Source organism: Coregonus clupeaformis, chromosome 30, assembly GCF_020615455.1.
Source record: "Coregonus clupeaformis isolate EN_2021a chromosome 30, ASM2061545v1, whole genome shotgun sequence".
Taxonomy (NCBI): domain Eukaryota; kingdom Metazoa; phylum Chordata; class Actinopteri; order Salmoniformes; family Salmonidae; genus Coregonus; species Coregonus clupeaformis.
In genome coordinates, this window is record NC_059221.1 from 52,453,918 (window position 1) to 52,467,600 (window position 13,683).

Sequence of the window (13,683 nt, forward strand, 5' to 3'; positions counted from 1 at the left end):
GTGGAGAAGTACAGATCAGGGATGGGTTATAAAAAAAATATCAGAAACTTTGAACATCCCACGGAGCACCATTAAACCCATTATTAAAAAATGGAAAGAATATGGCACCACAACAAACCAGCCAAGGGAGGGCTGCCCACCAAAACTCACAGACCAGGCAAGGAGGGCATTAATCAGAGAGGCAACAAAGAGACCAAAGATAACCCTGAAGGAGATGCAAAGCTCCACAGCGGAGATTGGAGTATTTGTCCATAGGACCACTTTAAGCCATACACTCCACAGAGCTGGGCTTTACGGAAGAGTTGCCAGAAAAAAGCCATTGCTTAAAGAAAAAAATAAGCAAAAAGGCATGTGGGAGACTCCCCAAACATATGGAAGAAGGTACTCTGGTCAGATGAGACTAAAATTGAGCTTTTTGGCCATCAAGGAAAACGCTATGTCTGGCGCAAACCCAACACCTCTCATCACCCAGAGAACACCATCCCCACAGTGAAGCATGGTGGTGGCAGCATCATGCTGTGGGGATGTTTTTCATCGGCAGGGACTGGGAAACTGGTCAGAATTCAAGGAATGATGGATGGCGCTAAATACAGGGAAATTCTTGTGGGAAACCTGTTTCAGTCTTCCAGAGATTTGAGACTGGGACGGAGGTTCACCTTCCAGCAGGACAATGACCCTAAGCATACTGCTAAAGCAACACTCAAGTGGTTTAAGGGGAAACATTTAAATGTCTTGGAATGGCCTATGCAAAGCCCAGACCTCAATCCAATTGAGAATCTGTGGTATGACTTAAAGATTGCTGTACACCAGCGGAACCCATCCAACTTGAAGGAGCTGGAGCAGTTTTGCCTTGAAGAATGGGCAAAAATCCCAGTGGCTATATGTGCCAAGCTTATAGAGACATACCCTAAGAGACTTGCAGCTGTAATTGCTGCAAAAGGTGGCTCTACAAAGTATTGACTTTGGGGGGGGTGAATAGTTATGCACACTCAAGTTTTGTTGTTTGTTTCACAAGAAAATATATTTAGCATCTTCAAAGTGGTAGGCATGTTGTGTAAATCAAATGATACATACCACCAAAACATCCATTTTAATTCCAGGTTGTAAGGCAACAAAATAGGAAAAATGCCAAGGGGGTGAATACTTTCGCAAGCCACTGTATTTGATTAATTGTTCAGCAGTCTTATGGCTTGTGGGTAGCCTTTTGGACCTAGACTTGGCACTCTGGTACCGCTTGCCATTCGGTAGCAGAGAGAACAGTCTATGACTTGGGTGACTGGAGTCTTTTACAATTTTTTGGGCCTGCCTCCGACACCGCCTAGTATATAGGTCCTGGATGGCAGGAAGCTTGGCCCCAGTGATGTACTGGTCCATTCACACCACCTTTGTAGCGTCTTACGTTCGGATGCCGAGCAGTTGCCATACCAGGCCAGGATGCTCTCGATGGTGCAGCTGTATAACATTTTGAGGATCTGGGGACCCATGCCAAATCTTTTCAGTCTCCTGAGGGGGAAGAGGCGTTGTCGTGCCCTCTTCACGACAGTCTTGGTGTGTTTGGATCATGATAGTTTGTGTTGGTGATGTGGACACCAAGGAACTTGAAACTCTCGACCCGCTCCATTACAGCCCTGTTAGTGTGAATGGGGGCATGTTCAGCCCTCCTTTTCCTGTAGTCCACGATCAGCTACTTTGTCTTGCTCACGTTGAGGGAGAAGTTGTTGTCCTGGCACCACAGTGCCAGAGGTGAGTAATTGCTGTTCTGATGTCCAGAAGCTCTTTTCGGTCATAAGAGACGGTAGCAGCAACATTATGTACAAAATAAGTTACAAACAATGTGAAAAAACATACTAAATATCACAATTGGTTAGGAGCCTGTAAAACGGCAGCCATCCCCTCCAGCGCCATTATCTCGATGGCTAAATCTAGCCTTTAGAAGTTGCTAAACCCAAACAAGTTTGTTCAAGGATGGATTTGAGGAGCAAAGAAAGCTTTGCACCAACCTTCTAGGTCTAACCTTCTCCTTAGCCACTAGAGAACCAGGTAAGCAGACTGAATTACAGTTAGTTATCATATCTGCTCATATCTGATATAAACCTACAGTGCAGCAATGTATGCACCTTTACTGAAATATCCCATGGATAAGAGAGAGCAATATCTAACTCTTCCTCACTCTTACATAACCCAGGGTTATAGAATCTCAGCAGGGCCAGGCTCCATAAACAACAGCCAGTATTCATTCATACACTCAAATCATTATTATTGGTCACATACACATATTTAGCAGATGTTATTGTGGGTGTAGTGAAATGCTTGTAAATGCTCCCTATGCCTTGAAACCTATAGCAGCCAATAGCACACAGACACCTGTTGATGACCACGGCCACATACACAATCTTCCCCCATACTAAACTAAAGGGCACAGATTAGGGAAGGAGTGAATCTAAAAACATGAGCTCCCTCTACTGCAGGTATGGAAGTAGACATTGGAGGTCTAAGAGCGCCATCTTGTGCAAGAGTTTATGAAGACAGGAATGAAGGTGAAATCTACATACATTTACATTTACATTTACATTTTAGTCATTTAGCAGACGCTCTTATCCAGAGCGACATACAGTTAGTGAGTGCATACATTTTCATACTGGCCCCCCGTGGGAAACGAACCCACAACCCTGGCGTTGCAAGCGCCATGCTCTACCAACTGAGCTACAGGGGACTACATACTTCTATTATTTTTTCTATTAGTTATCTATTATTTTATTTTTCATTTATAACATTCAATATAGACACGTGCAGACAAATAATGTCAAATTATTTATCAAGAATAAAAAAGTAATTACAGTAGAACAATTTAAATTGTTTTAGGCAAGGAAAGGCACACAGTTCTGAACACATTAAAATAGTATGTCTGTATAATAAAAATATTTTGAAATCCCAATTTGAATGTTTTCATACATGATCAAGTAGCAGCAAGTATCAGGCAGTATCGGGGCGGGGGCATACGTTTCAGGTTCAAGCTAAAACAAAGACAGTACAGATTCACACTAAATCAAATTCATGACAAAATATGGACGATGCTGATAGTACTTTGCTAAAAATAGAAAAACTGATAATTTGAGTTCATCTTAGAACAGGGCTGCTAAGTTCATATGTTTTTGCGTGCTTGGCTGCGATGGAGCAGAAGAAACCCACACGTCTCTGGTGAGAGAGGGAGGGAGAGAGGACCTTGGGCATAAACAAAGCTGTCGCGCTAATTCTAACCCTGAACATTGTGTAACATGCTTTAGCACGCTGCCGCGTCACACCGCCTATAGCAGTGTGCCGGCCAGACCTGATTTACCGGACCAACCATACCCAAGGCACAGCAATCTCTCCCCCCGTCATAGGACTATGACACACTTCAGGATCATGCATAAGGAACACACAAGTAGCCTAGACTAAGCAACACAGACTGAGAGACAGAGAGAGAAAGGAAGAGAAAGGTGAAAACCATGAAAACACCAGTTGTAGTCCTTCTTCCAGTGTAATAGTGTATCAATCGAACATGCCAGGGAACTTGTTATTACAGTATGTGGTGAAGTTAAACTCCTCCACTGTAAACTCAACGTCCTTCCAATTCTTGGCTAGTTTTCTTCCCTCTGGAGTCTCCATGGCAAAGTTCTTGATGGCCAGAATGGGCAGCAGGGCAATCTCCTTATATACCATTTCCATTCCCCATTGCTGTTCAGATATAAATATATAAACAAATATACTGATGTAGATTTCCATATATAAGCATGTTAAAAGACAATAGAATAGTCCTAGTAGCATAAGATAAACAGAATGGCTGTGGATCCAAATTCTACTGGACCTTTCTTCCTGGGGTGTAAAGGTCCCAAGGTTTCTGCGCATGTGCAAGATTCTGTACTTCCGCACAGTCTCTGCTCTACTCCTAGAGAATAGGCTACTCTGGCGAATGGTGCTCGTTTAATAAAGTGAGATCAAAGCTGAATAAATTTCTGCAAGATCACATAATGATAGTATTGTACATAACAGAACTGAATATACACTGAGCGTACACAACATTAGGAACACCTTCATACTATTGAGTTACACCCCCTTTTGCCCTCAGAACAGCCTCAATTCGTCGGCGCATGGTCTCTACCAGTGTGCCTGTCACCTACTACCATACCCCGTTCAAAAGCACTTAAATATTTTGTCTTGCCCATTCCCCTCTGAATGGCACACACACACAATGTCTCAATTGTCTCAAGGCTTAAAAATCCTTCTTTAACCTGTCTTCTACCTTTCCGCTACACTGATTGAAGTGGATTTAACAAGTGACATCAATAAGGGATCGTAAATTTCACCTGGTCAGTCTATGTCATGGAAAGAGCCGGTGTTCATAATATTTTGTACGCACAGTATAATAGCATAGTATAACGTTACTGTAAGACAAAACACCACCTCAGGTTTTAGGATGGTCACATTTTTCTCTCATGTGGCTACAACTCAACAGCGCGCCACTAGGCAAAATATCTGCATACGGATCCGCAGCCTCGGCCTAAGATAAAAAGCTAGACATTAATGGCCAACCTCACCTTGCCACAGGCAGCACAGCTGATCACACGGCCTGGCTCCCAGTCCTCAAAAGTCTTCAGAAGTGTCTGCCCATTGGTTTTATAGTACCTCCTGAAAACACACACACATGCACAGGTTAACTCCTCACACACAAACACACTGATGCAAAAACACTTCCAATATGTGACAGTGACAGTATCAGGAAAGACATTAGAGAAACACAACTTACTCAAAGTCAGGGTTGATGTTGACATGGTGTGCGTTTTCAATGACTTTAATGTCATTGCCGAAGGCCACGAGCACAAAACAGCCTCGACACGAGAGCTGAATGCTAGCAGCACTGAAACAACCCTTCTTCTTGATCTTCAACTGTTCTTTCAACTGTCTGGTCAACAACGCTTCTGTCTGGAGCTCAGTGATCTAATAGTGGAGACAGAGAGAGAAAATATCTAGTGAAAAAGAGATTAGTGAATGAGGAATTGGCATGCTCAACTCAAAAGTTTATAGTAACAAAAATAATTTGGGTGCCGGGTTCAAAAGACATATACTGGAAAAAGGGGTAGAACATAGAGAAAAATACCAGCCTCACCACCATGAGGAATAGCCTTACCTTAATTTGGAACTCCCTGGGCTCCATCCTCTGCACTTCGCTGATGGCCCTGCCAGTCAATTCCTCCAGACATTCATTGAGATGTTCCCGACGCACCTCCCGCCCCCCTGCCTGGGCCACCACAGAGTAAACGCTGTCACTTGCCCGAGCCCGGCCACTGGCTTGCTGTTGTGCGATCTCATTGGTCAGCAGCCCATAGCGCACCACAAGGTTGCATTCTGGGATGTCCAGGCCCTCCTCGGCTACGCTGGTGGAGATCAGGAGGTTGAGGGAGCCCTGGCGGAGGTGGCTGATTGTGTCCTTCTGCTCATTCTACAAGCACACCCACAGAAACACACAAACAGAGGTCAGTTGTTGGTATGACACAGGCATTGGCACGTTCCAACCCACCTTTCTATACCTCCAAAAGTTCTGACTGTGTTTAATGTCAGGTTACCTGGGTCATGTAATTGATGCCGTTGCCAGCGCCGGTCAGAATGGCTGCCCTGATACCAGCGCGCTGCAGGGCTGGGTTCTTGGACACCCAGTCATACAAGCAGTGGGTGCTTTTACGGGTCTTGGAGAAGAGGATGCCTCTGGAGTGCTCACCCTGGTCAAACTGCTCCAGCAGGGTGCTCTGAAGCTTCCCCATCTTAGGGTTTTCAAACCGGTCATCGCCTGCCAGTTTCCTCAGCTCCACCTCGTTCTCTGTTGAGGATCAGGACACTGACTATCATTGTTCAGAAGTTGAACTTCCTATACTCTTAATATTCCCAATAATCACACGCATACAGTATGTGAGAAAGTGGGAGAGATTGTTCCAAGGGAATTGCAGGTTCTCACCCTGGTAGAGTCCAAGCAGGAAGAAGTCGGTTCCATCCATGGCAGTGGAACTCTTGGTGCTATAGTAGGCCTCTAGGACCCTAAAGGCATCCACCATGCGCACTGTGTCGTTGATGAGCAGGGCGTCATTGTACTGACGCAGGTGGAGAGCACACTGGGCCAGCAGTCTGTTCCTGTCCGTCACACCTACACCACGAAACACACATGCAAAATAGGTTTTAATACGGTATTCAAAACTATGGCATTGACTGAGGAAGGTTCCTTGTGTGATTTGGTGCATGAAAATAATTCCTATGCTTAGCTTCTGTAATGTGGTATTAATTCATATTAAGAGGATGATTTACCCTTCTTCTCCAGAATCACCACGTCTGCCTCGTACTCCTGCGTGCCAAACTCCCTGACAGGAAAGTCAGGCCCTAAGGCCATGAAGTCATGGATCAACTGCATCATGAACTTCAGGTGATCCCCAAATGGGTCCTGAGACAAAACAACAGGAGTTTGTTGAATTCAAACCAATACAGCTCTCAAGTTCAAAGGCTATATGTTTATAGAACTGAACTGAACTCACCTGAGGTCTTCTGTCAACGATGTCAAACCTTTTCCTGGGTCTGGGGACCTTTTTCTTCAGCTCAGGGGCATACACTTTAGACGACACAATCACTGAGTCCAGGTTGGCACAAATCTGAAGGCGATAAATAATGAAATTAGCTAAATGTAAAGGGTAAACGTAAAGGGTTAGATGAGGCTCATTATTAGGTTTTACTCAGGATGAAAGTTTGGGCTGAAGAAATAGCATGTGAAGACCACCAGAGAGAGAGAGAAACTGACCTGCAGCACATGCCCCACAGCTCCTTTGATGCTCTTGGCTCCCCCTGTCCCAGGAGAGGCAGTGAGGCCCAGGATCTGTGGCAGCCGGCTCTCCCCCTTCAGCTTCTGCGCCACGTAGTGCCCCATGATCTTATTGTAGACACCGTCCTTATGAGTGTGGTGGCACTCATCAATGATCAGCAGAGTGAACTCTATGGTGGGAGAAAGGAACACAATGGTATTGTGAACTCAATGGAATACAATGGTCTTACTGTATAATATTTCAACATATGGACCAGTCTTTTAGGTGTGTTAGCTTAGGTTTCAGAGCTTTAGTGTGTCAGGTATATGTAATATTCATATGTGTCAGCATACTGAATTGTAATTGGATGCATTATACTGTCATATCATACTGTGCTATGATTGGTTAAGACCACCCAGGTGGTGAGGTCATTCTAAAGACGATCATGGCCAGAGACACATGGACATGCCAGTTATAGCTAGTTAATAAAGAGCTACGTTTATAAATATCATGTCGTCCTGCATTTTATTATTTTGTACAAAGCATACAAAACAAGACATGGTGTCAGAGTAAAAGGACTAAAATATGGATTTTGCTGGAGTTCCTTCACCTCGAATGGATTGGGGGTCTACAAATCTACCCGATGCATGGCGTAAGTTCAAACAGCATGTGGAGCTGATGTTCACGGGTCCTCTGAAGGAAAGAGGAGAAGAGGAAAAGTGCAGCTACCTGCTCCTCTGGATCGGTGAAAAAGGGAGAGACATTTACAACACATGGACACTTACCGAGGCTGAATCAAAGGTACTGAAAACATACTACGATCGTTTTGAAGCATATGTTGTGCCAAAGACCAAATACAATTTTCGCTAGGTACAAATTCCATGAGAAAGTACAAGGCGCTAGCGAATCGTTTGAACAGTTTGTCACTGAGCTGCGTCTGCTTGTGAAAGACTGTGATTATGCAAACAAGGATGAGATGGTCAGGGACCGTATTGTATTTGGAATACACTCACCGCGAGTGAGAGAGAAACTTTTGAATGTTGGATCAGAGTTAACGCTGGACAAAGCTATCGACATAGCCAGATCTCACGAGCTAGCACAGGTTCAGATGAAAACCATTTCAGGCGGCAGCACGAGCGCATCACGTGAACAAGCAGTGCACGCAGTCAGGCAGACATCAAAGCACAACTCCAGTGCCCAGAGAGCATGTTTCAGAACGGAGACAGACAGAACTCCAAAACAGAGCGACACAGACTCCAAACGCCCCAAAACATGTGGATATTGTGGAGACAAAGTGCATGGGGAACAGGGGAATTGCCCAGCTAAAGGCAAACAGTGTACTAAATGTGGAAAATGGAATCACTTTGCAAAAGTGTGCAGAGTTTACCGTGGAAAAACAGTACATACAGTGAGTGAAGATGAAATGTCAATCAAAGAGTCAAATGCTGATGAACTGTTTATTGATTCAGTGACACAGAAAAGTCAGATATCAGAGACAGAGCAAGCCTTTGCTGACATTGAGATAGGAAGACAAGGCACAGAGCTAAAATTAAAACTAGACATTGGTACACAAGTAAACATTATTCCTCTGAGTAAGTACAGAAGCATGACATCTGAGTGTGAGCTACAGCCCACCACGCGCAGACTGACTGGTTATGGTGGTGAACAGCTCCCAGTAAAAGGCACATGCACTCTCAAATGCAAATACAAGGAAAGGGACATGATGTTGGACTTTTACTTTGTTGACACTCGAGCACCTGCAGTGCTAGGTCTTAAAGCATGTTTAGACATGGACCTTATCAAGCTAGTTTTATCAGTGACAGCACCAGTAGAGATAGAGAATGTCATGGAGGAGTTTGCTGATGTTTTTACAGGAATAGGACTATTCCCAGGAGAATGTACCATTCACCTTGACCCAGACGCAACCCCTGTGGTCTACCCACCGAGAAAGATTCCACTTGCTCTCCGCGCCCGTCTGAAGAAAGAGTTGGAGAGCATGGAGCAATCTGACATCGTCACCAAGGTTACAGAACCGACGGATTGGGTCAACGCGTTAGTGGTGGTGGAGAAACCACGCACAGGCAAGCTCAGAGTATGTCTCGACCCAAGAGACTTGAACAAGGCTATCAAACGCCCCCATTACCCCTTACCGACGCTAGATGGCATCACACACAAGCTAGCGGGCGCACGCTACTTCAGTGTCATGTCCAGATCAGGCTACTGGGCTATCAAGCTCACAGAAGAGTCATCTAAGCTCACAACGTTCAACACACCATTTGGACGCTACAGGTTCCGTCGCCTGCCTTTTGGGATTATCTCAGCCCAAGACGAGTTACAGCGAAAGATCGACGAGGTGTACGAAGGCCTCGACGGAGTCGTGGCAATTTTGGACGACATCCTTGTCTATGGTCGAACCAAAGAGGAACACGACAGAAACCTCAGCGCGATGCTGCAAAGGTCCCGCGAGAGAGGAGTCCGGCTCAACCCCGAGAAGAGCACAGTCGGCGCTACAGAGGTCAGCTACTTCGGACATCTTCTCACAGCGAATGGAATCAAGCCAGATCCGCAGAAGATCTCAGCCATAAAGGAAATGGAGCCACCAAAGAACCGCGCAGAGCTGGAAACAGTGCTTGGCATGGTCAACTACTTAGCCAAGTTCGCACCCAGCCTCTCCAATGCTAATGCACCCCTGCGTCAGCTGCTAAAGCAGTCCAGTGAGTTCCTCTGGGACAACCAACACGACATCGCTTTCCAGAAAGTGAAAGACTTGATCACGAGAGAACCAGGACCAATCCTTGCCCACTACGACCCCAACAAAGAGCTCAGACTCCAGGTGGACGCGTCGAAGTATGGACTAGGGGCAGTGCTACTGCAAGAAGGAAAACCCATCGGCTACGCTTCCAAATCTCTCACAGACTGTGAAATCAACTACGCTCAAATCGAAAAGGAGCTGTATGCCATTCTGTTCGGATGTAAGCGTTTCCATCAGTATGTCTATGGACGACAAGTCATTGTGGAATCAGACCACAAGCCCCTTGGAGTCAATCATGAGGAAACCGTTAGCCGCAGCCCCGCCAAGGCTACAGAGAATGATCCTTCAACTACAAAAATACGACTTCACAATCACTCACCGTCCAGGCAAAGACATCCCTGTCGCAGACACACTCTCCAGGAAGTTTCTTACCTACAAGGACAGCAGCCTCAGTGAAGGCATGGACATGCAGGTGCACACTGTGTACAGCAACTTACCAGTTAGTGACACAAAACTGAAGGAGATCCGAGCAGAAACCGAAAAAGACACAGAACTACACAGCTGAGGAAAGTCATACAGTCAGGATGGCCTGAGGAGAGGAGAAAATGCCCTCAGAGCGTCTCAGAGTTCTGGAACCATCGTGACGAACTATCACAGATCAACGGAATCATTTTCAAAGGAGAGAAAATCATCATTCCTACCAGTCTCAGAGAAGAGATTTTGACAAAGATCCATGCTGGACACATGGGCATGGAAAAGTGCAAACAGAGAGCACGGGACATTTTGTTTTGGCCCGAATGTGCAAACAAATAGAGGACATGGTTGGTAAATGCCCCACCTGTCTTGAACGACGCTCCGAACACCAAAGAGCCAATGTTACCTCACCGTATCCCAGACCGACCCTGGCAGGTCGTGGCAACCGATCTGTTCACGTGGAACAACGAGGACTACATTATAACAGTGGACTACCACAGCAGGTACTTCGAACTCGACAAGCTTCACAGCACCACATCTGCAGCTGTGATACACAAGCTGAAAGCAGCCTTTGCCAGGCATGGCATTGTAGAGACTTTAATATCTGACAATGGGCCCTGTTACAAATCAAATGAGTTTGAATCCTTCACAAAAGCATGGGAGTTCACACACGTCACCACAAGCCCACATTACCCTCAAAGTAATGGCCTTGCTGAAAAATCTGTGCAGATCGCTAAATCACTCATGGACAAAGCAAAAGCAGACAAGAGAGACCCCTACCTCAGTCTCCTTGAATACCGCAACACTCCAGTTGACAACTTCAAATCACCAGCCCAGCTGTTGATGAGCCACAGACTTCGCTCAATCCTTCCCAGCACCAACCAGCAGCTGCAACCTGAGGTCGTCAGCTACAAGGAAATGCATGCAAAACGTGCACAGAGGCAACAACAGCAAAGGCGATACTACGACAGGTCAGCCAGACCACTGCCACCACTGAACGACAGAGAGTCAGTTAGAATCCAGGAGCATGGCTACTGGAAGCCAGCAGTCGTCATCCAACCAGCTGACACTGAACGTTCATATCACGTTTTCACCGCAGAAGGAGCGGTGTACCGCCGCAATCGTCGTCACCTACTGAACACAAAAGAACAACACACTGACGAGACGAGATGAACTGTTCCCCTGAAAGAGAACGGGGTGGACTAAACACAGACACAACACAACATACACCATACTTACCTGCAACACCACAAGAACTGTTGACTGACACAGAAGCATGCTCAGCTTCATATCACACAAGGTCAGGAAGAGAGGTCAAGCCTAGAGCTGTCCTAGACCTGTGAAATGTCAAAGGGTGTAGGCGGATCGCTGCCCTAAAAGAGTTTCCAGACTGTAAACTTGTTATTGAAAGTTAACTTGAAATGCTTTGGTATTGTATTTGTTTGATATGTTGAGATGTCATTGCTACAGTGAAAAGCTGAGTTGCTGAGAAATATTTGTTCTAAAAGTAACAGTATGCTGAATCATTGTCTGTCTGTTATGTTGATGCAGTTGGTGCAGTTTAAATGGTTACTTACCTTGAGTTCAAACTACAGAGCATATATTCAATAGAAACGCTTTTATTGTTCTACAAATTTTTTCTTTTTTTTTTTAAAGAAGAGGGATGTAATATTCATATGTGTCAGCATACTGAATTGTAATTGGATGCATTATACTGTCATATCATACTGTGCTATGATTTGGTAAGACCACCCAGGTGGTGAGGTCATTCTAAAGACGATCATGGCCAGAGACACATGAACATGCCAGTTATAGCTAGTTAATAAAGAGCTACGTTTATAAATATCCTGTCGTCCTGCATTTTATTATTTAGTACAAAGCATACAAAACATTTTACATTTACATTTTAGTCATTTAGCAGACGCTCTTATCCAGAGCGACTTACAGGAGACAACAAGACAGTATAGATACTCTTTATCATGTAGTGTCTGTCAATTGGGATTGATACCAAGGGCTACTGGTGCACAGTGGAACAAAGCCTGGGAGCCATCTTAGAACAACCTAACTTCTGAATAATCAGTAACAAGTAGCGTGTACTACACATACCTCACAGCAATACCATGATTCAATATGTGGTAGGCAGCAGAGCAGCCACTCACGTGAGAGCTCGACATGTTTTCCCTCCTCCTGGTTGGTCAGGGCATTCTCCAGTATCTGTGCTGTACAGATGACCAGGTCAGAGTTCTTGACCTCGCAGCCAAAGAAGTCCTTCTGGTCACAGTCCCCACTGATAGACACCAGGCTATAGTCCCGACCCAGGTAGGGTTTGAACTCTTTGTTGTAGTGCTGGTCTACCAAATGAACCTGGAAGACATAATGTCAACTGTAACGTCCCGTTGTTTAGATTGCTTATGTTTTTAAGAACTGAGGTCGGGGCGTTCGTATACTTTAATTCATCTTTACTCAGAAGTATGCTGGCATTACATGGTTCACATGGTATATCACTCCCACTATCCCGGCTACTGTAAAACATGGACCTGGAATCCCACAGTACGAATACACGGACTGGATTATGGCATAATGTTCACTACATTACATCAACATTTACATTTGCATCATTTAGCAGACACTCTTATCCAGAGCAACTTACAAATACAACAACAGTTAGCCATGGTTTCCATGGGAAGAGCGGAACATTTATTTTCTGGTTTTGTATAGGATTAACAACACACCCATACTAAAGGTCAGACTACCTAGATAAAATTACACAGGTGGGTCAGTTATCTGGCCAGTTACTCTGAAACAACTGCTAAATAGGTCCAAAGCTCTATTAACCCCTCCCTACCTACCTTGTTGACCAGCACGGCCACCTTAGCTCCAGGGTTATTCTCCAGATGTTTTTTGGCCACATATACAGCAGCCCGGGTCTTTCCTCCTCCGGTGGGCAGCCAGATGATGATGTTCTCCCCTCGGAGAGCCCTCTGAACCACCTCCTCCTGGTACCCATACAGCCCAAAGTCTGCCATCCTACTGGTCTATTGGTCCACACACACAACACCTGACTCCTTGTCCTTAGAAATAAAAACACTCATTAGACAAAAGGCACCACAAGGCTATTTTTAAACTGAAATGCAATACACACTGCAAATGTCCTGCTACATGTCCTTACAGTACTACAACTTACTACTACTACCATTTGTGGCAATCAGCTATAGATGAAGTCAAGCCCTTTTAAAACTCAGCTCACCAAGTGTTTCTGAAGCAGCTCTATGTTTTGGATCAGCAGCAGATAATGTCCATGGTCCGTTGTGGCCAGGTTTTGAGTACAGAGGGGTTTTTACTGACGAAGATCCACCAGAACTGACACCCAAATAGAAAAACGAAACCAAAAGCACTTCCGTGTGAAGAGGGGTCCTATTCAAGGGAGTTCTTGAGGTCCAACAAAGTATGTCTAAGTAAAAGAAGTGACACAAGGATATGAATTACAGGAAGATTAGAAGAGTTGTAGGGATATTAATACATGTAAGGAGCCGTTTCAGTCATGGAATCTAGTACTGTAGGTCTACCAAACTGCAGATGTGTTAATCTAGTGGTATTGTATTGAGAGGGACTGGTATGTTTGTAACTATCTGCAGTCCA

The 13,683-nt window shown here is 45.0% G+C and overlaps 1 protein-coding gene across 1 annotated transcript; it reads right to left on the reverse strand.

The window, feature by feature from the left end:
* Nucleotides 1–2,798: 2,798 nt before the first annotated feature.
* Nucleotides 2,799–13,458, reverse strand: LOC121569585 (probable ATP-dependent RNA helicase DHX58). The gene is made up of 12 exons (XM_045209361.1): nt 13,292–13,458; nt 12,894–13,115; nt 12,204–12,408; nt 6,818–7,008; nt 6,558–6,671; nt 6,334–6,466; nt 5,990–6,175; nt 5,604–5,854; nt 5,168–5,479; nt 4,787–4,977; nt 4,578–4,668; nt 2,799–3,717 (listed from the first exon to the last, which is right to left on the reverse strand). The coding sequence occupies exons 2-12, from the start codon at nt 13,068–13,070 to the stop codon at nt 3,532–3,534; spliced, it is 2,037 nt and encodes a 678-aa protein (XP_045065296.1). The 5' UTR covers nt 13,071–13,115; nt 13,292–13,458; the 3' UTR covers nt 2,799–3,531.
* Nucleotides 13,459–13,683: the final 225 nt, after the last annotated feature.

Bases quoted from the DNA above. Each gene is read 5' to 3' on its own strand.
- LOC121569585 (XM_045209361.1), bottom strand. From the start codon at position 13,070: ATGGCAGACTTTGGGCTGTATGGGTACCAGGAGGAGGTGGTTCAGAGG. The intron at 12,409-12,893 runs GTAGGTAGGGAG...TATGTCTTCCAG, and splicing joins TGGCCGTGCTGGTCAACAAG to GTTCATTTGGTAGACCAGCA. The intron at 6,672-6,817 runs GTCAGTTTCTCT...TATCGCCTTCAG, and splicing joins CTGTGGGGCATGTGCTGCAG to ATTTGTGCCAACCTGGACTC.